Source organism: Dendropsophus ebraccatus, chromosome 9 (genome assembly GCF_027789765.1).
Source record: "Dendropsophus ebraccatus isolate aDenEbr1 chromosome 9, aDenEbr1.pat, whole genome shotgun sequence".
Taxonomy (NCBI): Eukaryota; Metazoa; Chordata; class Amphibia; order Anura; family Hylidae; genus Dendropsophus; species Dendropsophus ebraccatus.
Window position 1 is genome coordinate 13,686,676 of NC_091462.1, and position 10,075 is coordinate 13,696,750.

Consider the following 10,075-nt stretch of genomic DNA (forward strand, 5'->3'; position numbering starts at 1 on the left):
AGACTAACAATTCCTTTTCTACTTGTTATTATCTATTCAGTCTCCATCCCCCAGTTCTGAGCTGCTGCTTTGTGCTGAACACCTAAAATCTATGTGTGAGCTTTCCACTCTCTCCCTCTCCTCCCTTCTCCCTTCTGAGGTGGCTGATGTAAACAAGTGCCTGACAGGCTTTCTCTGTAGCATTGAAGCTTCTTTGTAATACTGGGATGGTTATTCTGAGGTCAAGTTGCTGATGAACTCACTGTGATTAACCCTCCCAGCATTACAAAGAAGCTACAATGTTGCAGATAAAGCCTGCCAGGCACTTGTTTACATCAGCTGCCTCAGAAGGGAGGGGGAGACAGACAGAAAGGCTCACACAAATTTATGTGTGTTCAGCTGAAAACAGCAGCTCAGAACTGGGGGAAGGAGACTGAATAGATAATAAAAAATATGGAAGGAATTGTTAGTCTCACTATGGGCAGCAACTTATCAAAAGTTATGTTTGAGTGGAATACCCCTTTAAGCTGTTTTAATAAAACATTGATTTAAAGGGTTTAAATGGTGGGATTGGAATTGGTCACTAAATGCTAGTCCGTCTGGCTACTGTTGGCTAGTCTGTCCCAGATGATCAGGTGTACGTCGGCCAACCTGTGGCCATCCAGCTGTTGCACAACTACTACTTCCATTATGCAACAGTTTGGGGCCCCCAAGTTGGAGAACACTGATTTAAAGCAATAGTATCCAGCACACTGCTCTCCACAAGGCTGTCAGGGCATGCTGGGAGTCACCTGGATGCCGCAATCTCACTCCCAATTGTATAGATGTATACTAACTGCAATAACGTAAGGTGCATGTGACTTGGGAATGCAATGTGGATCACACTGTATGTTCTTATTTCAGCTATTTGTTGGCTTGGGATTCCCATATGAAGGGCCGGCTCCGCTCGAAGCCATAGCCAATGGCTGCGCCTTCCTGAACCCTAAATTCGACCCACCAAAAAGCAGCAGGAATACGGACTTCTTTAAAGGCAAGCCGACGCTCCGAGAGGTGAGTGGTGGAAAGTATGGCGGCAGCTGAGCAGTAGAAGAGATACAAAGACTTTGGGCTTGTGTAAAACTACAACTGCCATCATGCCCTGACAGCCAAAGGCTGGCAGGGCATGATGGGAGTTGTAGTTTTGCAGCAGCTAGAGGACCATAGATTGAAGAACCGTGCTGCAATATGACTATGTTCTGTGTGTTCATCTTATACAAGACTGGAATGTCTTAAAGGGCTTGTCTACTTTCTGCCATGACCCTAAGTTGATAGCTGGTTGGCAGGTAATGAGTTTGTGTTGATCTGAAGCACCACCACAGGAGATGCAAAGAATTACACTGTACTCATTGACGTGACTGTGTTATGAATGGATGTGCTTGGGTGCAGCATGGACTTCGCAGCGTTATGAATGAGCTGCAATACTATAAACAGCCAATGTAATGGGTGGCGCTGTGTCTGGAGAATAATCACAGACCTTTTTCTTATCCTGGACGGCTTGTCTAATGCATCTCTCTACTTTCTTGCAGTTAACCTCCCAGCATCCCTACGCTGAGGTGTATATAGGCAAACCTCACGTCTGGACGGTGAACATCAACGACCCAGAGGAAGTCGAGAAGGCGGTGAAGGCGATCATGAATCAGAAGGTTGACATTATTCCTCTTTACACCCCCAACATCGGCCGCTCTGTCATACAGTATGCGTATATTACCACAGTGTCTCAGCGACACTTGCTGGCTCAACCCACCCACCTGTTCTGTAATCTACAGCTATTAATATGACTCTGAGAAGGGAAATGATGTACAGATCAGTGGTCGGGGCATGCTGGGAGTAATAACAGTGGGAGAGCTGCACTCTGCAGACCAGACTTACATCCATAAGGTTTGCCAAACTGTCAGGTCAAGCTGGGATTTGTAGTTCTCTGATATCTTAAGAGCCCTAGGTTGCAGACCACACATGCATACAGTATATGACATGGTTCACCAGGCCATCAGCGCATGCTGGGATTTGTAGGTTACCAACAGCTGGAGATTCATAGGTTGCAGACCCTTTGAACTAGGGGTGTAACTACGCCACTAGCACCCATAGTGGGAAATGCAGTTTACAAACATTTAGTGTGCTGCATAGTTTAAACCACGTACATATATGATTCATCTAATTGTCAGGGCATGCTGGGAGTTGTAGTTTACCAACAGCTGAAAGGCCATAAATTGCAGACCACATGTTCATCTGACACAGGTGTCACTCATGGCCCTCAAGCTGTTGCAGAACTACAACTCCCATCATGTCCGGACAGCTAAAGCTTTGGCTGTCCAGGCATGATGGGAATTATAGTTTTGCAGCAGCTGTTCAACATCCCTTGAGTTTGACATAAAGTTCACTGGGCATGCTGGGAGTTGTGTTGCCGCTCAGTGCAGACCACATATGTAGGATTCCCCAGCCCCTGACATCCAGTGCATACTGTCCCAGGCATTGCAGCAGTGTCTGACTAGATCTGTGCCCCCCTCCGTGAATTAGGATGAGGTTAACGCCCGGCGGTGACGGCAGAGATCAGCTCTGATAACATCCAACTTGGGGATGTGATCTGTGCAGAACTTCCCGCATCCATCAGAAGCCTCTCTCCATTGGGATGGAGGTGTCTGACACTCTGATGTGATCGGCGGCAGAGGAGACGTGCACACATTTCCTAAAACCCTCTACAACCTATTTCGCTTGAGCTGCTTGCTACGACGTGATGTCTCTGGATGCCGTGAATTAACTTAATGTTTTTTTTCCCCTCCTTGCAGAACGAACCGTACCTGCCCTACGAGTTTACGTGTGAGGGAATGCTGCAGAGGGTGAACGCCTTCATAGAGAAACAGGTGAGGACGCACTGGAGCAAACGGGATGGGCTAATCCGGTAGTGGCATGATTCACCTTTTTATGGAGACAGAGAACTACACTTTAAAGGGGTAGTTCAACAAAAATAAAACACTTTTAAATCAACTGGTGCCAGAGATTTGAAATTTACTTTTATTAAGAATATCTCAAGTCTTCCGGTACTTATCAGCTGCTGTATGTTTTGCAGGAAGTTGTGTATTCTCTCCAGTCTGGAGAACAGGAGAGGTTTTTTTTTTATAGGGATTTTCTCCTGCTCTGGACAGTTCCTGACATGGACAGAGGTGGCAGCAGAGAGCAATTGTCAGACTGGAAGGAATACACCACTTCCTGCAGGACATACAGCAGCTGATAAGTACTGGAAGGCTAGATATTTTGTAATAGACGTAAATTACAAATCTCTAGCACTTTCTGGCACCAGTTGATCAGTTGATTTGAAAGAAGAATTATTTTTGTGAGCTACCCCTTTAAGCAGGTACAGGAGGTGTAGTGTCTGTCCCTTTAAGCTGGTCTGTCAAAGCCTTTAAATTCCATCGGAGTGTAAATAATTTCACACTGTGTGATTCTGCCTTCACTTGATTGCAGTTGTCTAGGTCTTTTTTTATTTATTTTTTATTTGAGGCTTGGGCGCCACCTGTAGGCCACTGCTCATATCTGCAGGCGCTGTATTCATTCTTACTGTTATTTCTCCCTAGGACTTCTGCCACGGGCAGGTCATGTGGCCGCCATTAAGCGCCCTGCAGGTGAAGCTAGCTGAGCCGGGCAAGTCCTGCAAACAAGTGTGCCAGGAGAACCAGCTGATCTGTGAGCCCTCGTACTTCCAACACCTCAACAAGGACAAAGACCTGGCCAAGTAAGTGTGCGCATTCAACACAACATGCTGGGAGTTGTAGTCCTGCAGGGATCCAGCTGCTGATTACTAATCCGCCAATTAGCTGAAGTATATACTATGGTGTATATACCCGTACTTACAGCTCTGAAATAGTCTAGGACACAATGCTCAGGGCTCCTCTCCTGAAATACTCTGTGCTGCTTAGGACACTTCTGTTCCCATCATAAATAGTCTTGTCCTCAATAACATTAGTAATGGCTGCTTCCCCCAGGATTAGCACATTCATCTCCTGAGATGCTCTGTGCTGCTGTGTACCACTATGTAACACTGTGTGAACTCCTACTTGTCTCCATTCCCCCCTTACTAATGTCATGAGTGGACTGGTCACTGACCATTACCAAACCTGTATACTACCTTTTTGAAATGCTCTGTGCTGCTGTGTACCCTGTTTTCACTATGTTACAGTGTGTGTGTCTGTACTGTAATCCCATGAGCGGCTATCATAAAATCCTGCCAAATCTGCTGCTAAAATACTCTATGCAGCAGTGTACCTTGTCACTTCCTCTATATAACACTCCTATCTCCTCCCATTACATATAACCCTGTTCTTACTAACGTCACTGTGATGGACATCACAGCAGCACAGAGTATTTCAGGAGAAAGCTGTGCAGATCTTGTCATGTCCACCATGATGTTAGTAAGAACAGGGCTATATGTAATGGGAGGAGATGAATGGAGACACGTAGGAGTTAACATATTGTTATATAGAAGAAGTAACAGGGCCCACTGCAGCACAGAGCATTTTAGGGAAGCAGTGTGCTGACTATTCAGGTGTTCACACAGTCAGATAGAGATATATAGTAGCGCAGAGGTCTAGGAGCAGTATACAGCAGTATATAGAATCTACACCACCACCAGAAAAGGAGCAGGGGATCCTAAGGCCTATAAACAGTGTGAGCGAGTAGAGTGTTTTATAGTGGAAGTAACTGGGTACACAGCAGCACAGAGTATTTTAGGAGAAAGCAGTGCAGATTCTGTGTACCCTGTTACTTCCACTATAAACACTGCGCTTGCTCACATTGTTTATAGGCCTTAGGATCCCCCCTCCTTTTTTGGTGGTGGTGTACATTCTGTATACTGCTCCTAGACCTCTGTGCTACCGTATATATCTCTATGTAACTGTATGAACTCCTGAAGGATCAGCACACTGCTTTCCTGAAATACTGTGTGCTGCTGAGGACACCTCGGCTTATGGTCCTTCTACCTTCACGTTTTGTCCTGGCCTTACTAGCATAACAGATCTCTGCTTCTGAAATACTCTGTGCTGCAGTGTACCCCTCTCCTAAAATCACCTTCCACCCGTCTATCACCCTGCCTGCGGTTTCCATTCTATATACTGGTGTATACTGCTCCCAGACCTCTGTGCACTGATCTTTAAACGCATGTCTATCACAGGTTTGGGATCCACTGCCAGTCATCAGACACCGCCAACGACATTGTAGTCCCATCGATTGACGAGAAAAAGAACCATTGTGTCTTTCAAGGGGATCTCTTGCTGTTCAGCTGTGCGGGGTCTGACCCCAACCACAAGAGGGTCTGTCCCTGCAGAGACTACATGAAAGGACAGGTGGCACTGTGCAAGGACTGTCTATAGCACCCCGTGCCCCCTCCTCCTTCCCACATGGATGGGACCCATTCAGAGCTGGTGCAGGAGCACTGGAAGGCATCGGCATTCCTGGAGACGGACGAGCGTTTCGCCCTCCAGGGGGCGGGCACTCTTAGTGCCATTTTCCAAGGACTACTTGGATTCTGCATCAGGAGTTCGAAGTATGTGAAAGGAACGGTTACTACGACTCTGACCTTCCACCTCTGCACGGATAAGTTCCAAATCCGCACCCGGTTTTGCTGAGCAGACCCATCCAATGAGACGTCTGAAGGACGCCATTTTTCTAGTCGCATGCTGCAGAGGTTGCGGAGAAACGCTGGCCGCATCCTGACGCGTGACTACTCCGCAGGACGAGCTACTGATGGATCGCAACGCTGGTGTTGCAAGATTTTGTGGTCATATGCAAAAATTTGTGGGGGGTAGGAAAATCCCCCCCAATCCCCGTGTAAGATCGCAGGCACTGCCAGACACTCTGATTTCCACTCACATCGCTCCTCCCAGAATCATTTTAGGACAAACGTGTTGACAAAACCATTGTGTTGGTCATAATACTGTCTTAGCTAGTGATGGAGGTAGTCTAGACAAAGCCAGTCCTTAAAGAGACAGTAGCATTAGAATTACAGAGAAGAGATATACACAGCCTGTACAGTCTATTGATTTTTTTAAGGGCATGTCTGTGAGATAATTCTGTATATATTTAACATGTGGAGTATTCTTATTTAGATATTTATGACACAGAGGGTGTACATTTTTCAGATTGTAATAATTTTATGTTTTGGCTGTTTTGTTTTTGTTTTTTTTTGCCATTTGACCTATTTTTTTGCACAGAGCGAAGGCAGCCATTCTGTCAGGTGTCCGACCAGCTAGTCTGAAACATTGAGGCACCAGGCATCGGAAACCTCAGTGATGCTGTAGGCTGTGTTCAGACGTTAACATATTTTTACAACAACAGCTTTAATGCATCTAAAAATCCTGTCACTTTGTGTCTACTAGTGGTGAGCGAAGTGAATCTAACAAATTTGCCTAAAATTCACTAAGGGCCCTATTACAGGAGCGATAATTGTCCAAATTAGACCGATTTGGCCGATTATCGCTCTGTGTAATAGGTACAACGCTCAGCCGATGACAACAATCATCAGCTAATTGGTTTAGGTTTGGACCTAAAATCGTCAGGCGCCGACAGTGCGTCACTGCGTGTAAAAGCAATGCGCAGACAACAGCTGACTATTGTTCAGACACCTGATACTTTACCCCTCCCTGCTCCAGGTCTTCTCTCCTGATCTCCGCAGCTTCCCTGTCCCAGTGTCTGAGCGGCCTGTCAGCTGACAAGCCGCTCAGCCAATCACAGGCTGCAGAGGTCCCCGCCTGTAATTGGCTGAGCGTCTTGTCAGCTGACTGGACCGGGAAGCGGCGGAGCACAGGAGAGAAGAGCGGGAGCCGGGAGAGGCGTCAGGTGTTTGGACAAGGGCTGCGTGGACATGGCTAATGATGTCCATGCAGTCCTTACTGCCCGATTATCGGCCCGTCTAATAGGAGCAGATACGCGCTCGTTTACTAAAATGATAGGGCTGTAGTCGGCCCATATAATAGCACCCAAACTGTATGGTGGTAATTAGAGATGAGCAAATTTTTAAAAAAACTATTAGTCAGGTTTGTGAATTTCTGGCATAAAATGTGCACGCTTGTGAACCGAACCTTAACGACCTGCACTAAAACAGCTAAACAATTTAGCAGTCCGCGCTCCCCCGATGTCTTCTATGTCTCTGTTGTCCTTTTCTGAGCGGTCTCCAGCCTGCCCAGCGCCACTGACTGAGATGGGAGAGTAGCAGCCAGTGAGTGGCTGAGTGGGCGGTCACTCTTGTCTGTAGAGTGACAGCCCGCTCAGCCAATCACTGGCTGCCGCTGTCCCATCTCAGTATTTGGCTGAGGGGGCTGGAGTTGGCTCAGAAGAGGACACCAGGGAATATTATTTGCACCAAAACAGCTAAACAATTGTTTAGCTGCTTTAGTGCGATCCGTTAAGGTTTGGTTTACAAATTCACAAATTTTTAGCCAAATCAAATTTTTTTTAAATTCGCTCATGTCCATTGTCTAAACCTCCATGTGTAGATGTTTCAGGTATATACAGTTGTACAAAACTGTCAGGCAGTTACATACATGTTTGGTAAAGTTACCTGATACTGAACGGCACACTTACTAAATCGTGTCAACCCAAACAAGATCAGTACCGTTGGTGCCACTTTGAAGGTTGCACAATACCAGTGAGTGAGTGGCGCCCTCAGTCTGTCCTCTACTTTTTACAAAATTTTGCAGCCTAGCAAAAAAGTAGAGATCAGATGAAAGGGAGTGCCTGCAGGATCAGACTACACAAGTGTGTTTGTAGTCTGTTTCCATGGAGACAGCACTACATCAGGGCTGTGCACAAGAGACAGTGGTAACTTTTCCATTTTAGATGCATTAGAACAGTAATACATGGCTGTAAATGTGCCCCCCTTCTTCCCCTGTATAAATCTGTTTGAATTCATAAGGCTTAGTGTTTGGGAATCTGCGGGCCGTCTTCACTGTGCATCGTCGGTGGGTATACTGCCTTCATGTGTATTGGCTGGGGGCATCCAAAGCTTGAATGTGAAGTACCAGTTTGTAGCCAGGCTGTCACTTCACTACCCCATGATGCCTCCGGATTCCTTATCGGTACATGGCTGGTTAGTTTATTATTTTCATTAAGTTTAATTTATATAAATATGGTTTTTAATTTGCCTAAAAATTAAAAGGGGACAGATGTAATTTTCAGCTCACAACTGTAAGTAACTAGAGTTGCAAATGGATAAGAGCTAGGCCAAAGCTTCTTCACTATCAGTAGGGGGGGCTATTGAGATCATTCAAATTTTGATTACATTGATTGGTCTTGTACATTTGACTCCACTAATCTCAACAAGAAACCTGAATCATATGAGGAAGTCTTAATCCCTTAATTCCTTACCATGAACAAAAGGGTTCCCCTCAAAAAGGACTCTTCATGAAGTTCTCCTCAAAAAAATACAAATTTGTAGGAAACGCATACATTTTTTATTTTTTTTTAGCCACAGGAGAAATAGGTGGTTGTTGCTGTGTAGTCTGGACCGCCCCCTTATTTCTGTTATTAGCTACTTGGGTCCTGACTACGTAGTCAGGTTGCTGAGCAGCAACGTTTTTTGTTAGGGCATTTTGGAAGTTGTAGTTCTGCAGGAGCTGTAAAGCCAGGGGTTAGACTTCATTCGTTTTTTCCTAAAATTAAAATACACAAATTTGAAGGAAACTCCTTAATTTTTTTTTTTTTATCTTCAGGTGGAAAAAGTGGTTGCTGCTCAGTAGTCTGGACCGCCCCTCATTTCTGTTATAGGCTAGCAAGGGACAGCCCTGACTACGTAGTCAGACTGCTGAGCAGGAACCATACAATTTTTTTCTTTTGTTCAAGGCAAGTGAGAAGTTGTAGTTATGTCACAGGTTTAGATCACTGATCTAAAGTGTGAATAACCCAAGAACCGGACACGAGTCTGTACACGGGAATGCACATGATGTGGTACACCTTGGTTACATGGTTCACGTAAACATCCTACGACCGCTTGTCCTCTGGAAATACTTGTTACAAAAATATACTTAAAATTCCAAAAATATACTTAAAATTCCATTTACTTTAGCATGTACTATTCTAAATCTCCAGCAGAGGTCCTCGGTATGGAGATAAGGGGGGGGGCCTTCTATTCAGTAGACACTGTATACACTCTATTGTAACAGGCCTTGTGAACTCTGGTTAAAAATCTTTAGTTTTCGGTTAAAGCTACAACAGGTTAAATATTCTTACAGAATTAGATTTAAACAAAATGGCATCTTTTTTTTCCCGAAAAAGAGCGCCACACTTGTAGACAGGTTGCATCTGGTATTGCAGCTCCATTTTTTTTTTGGACAGGTGGTGTGGTATTTTTGGAAGAAAGCCGCTATGTTTTCCTCATCCACTAATGTTTCTGCTGCCTCCTATAGGCCAAATTGTGGCAGTGCTGATCACTGTTTAACCCAGTGTACCACAAACTGTGGCAAAACTACAACTCCCATCATGCCCTGACAGCCTTCGGCTGTCAGGGCATGATGGGAGTTGTAGTTTTGCCCCAGGCTGGAAAATACCACTTTAATCAAACATTCTGTTAACTATATAACTGTCAATCAAGCTGGGACACTGCCGCCTACTGGTCATGTGATGTATCACATTCCTCGTCGACACCTAAACCTAAAGATGTATAGAAACGGGCATTCTGTTCTCTGATTTGTTGCACTGATTTATTTGTGTTTTATTGGTTGTATTAATTTATCAGTCACGTTCTCTTTGTGTTAACCCTTCATACCCATACTTAGTCCATTGAGGGGGATGAAAAGATTTTTTTTTTTTTTCCTTTTTATTATACCTTTTGTTTGTTGATCTCTACTTTATTCTGTTTTCCCGCTGGTGAAAATTGAATACAATACACACTGTTAAGAAGACGATGAGGACCTCATTATCTCATATATGCAAGTTATTTTGCACATGTATAAAATAGAACTGCTTTTCTTTGTTTTTTATTGTTTGTGGGGGTGGGGTTTGCTTTATGTGATTGTTTCGCAATTTGTTTTTTTTTGGGGGGGGGGGGGGGGGCGCGTCACTTGTAAATTCTAGA

At 44.8% G+C, this 10,075-nt stretch overlaps 1 protein-coding gene across 1 annotated transcript in view; it reads left to right on the forward strand.

Annotated features, from left to right (window-relative positions):
• Positions 1–9,646, forward strand: part of MGAT5 (alpha-1,6-mannosylglycoprotein 6-beta-N-acetylglucosaminyltransferase) — a 118,178-nt gene extending 108,532 nt beyond the window's left edge. Inside the window, exons 13-17 of the mRNA XM_069982605.1 lie at positions 883–1,029; positions 1,545–1,661; positions 2,802–2,876; positions 3,588–3,745; positions 5,180–9,646. Of these exons, the coding sequence (XP_069838706.1) occupies positions 883–1,029; positions 1,545–1,661; positions 2,802–2,876; positions 3,588–3,745; positions 5,180–5,378 (696 nt within the window). The 3' untranslated portion in view covers positions 5,379–9,646. The remainder of the gene's footprint in view (positions 1–882; positions 1,030–1,544; positions 1,662–2,801; positions 2,877–3,587; positions 3,746–5,179) is intronic.
• The last annotated feature ends 429 nt before the right edge of the window (positions 9,647–10,075 follow it).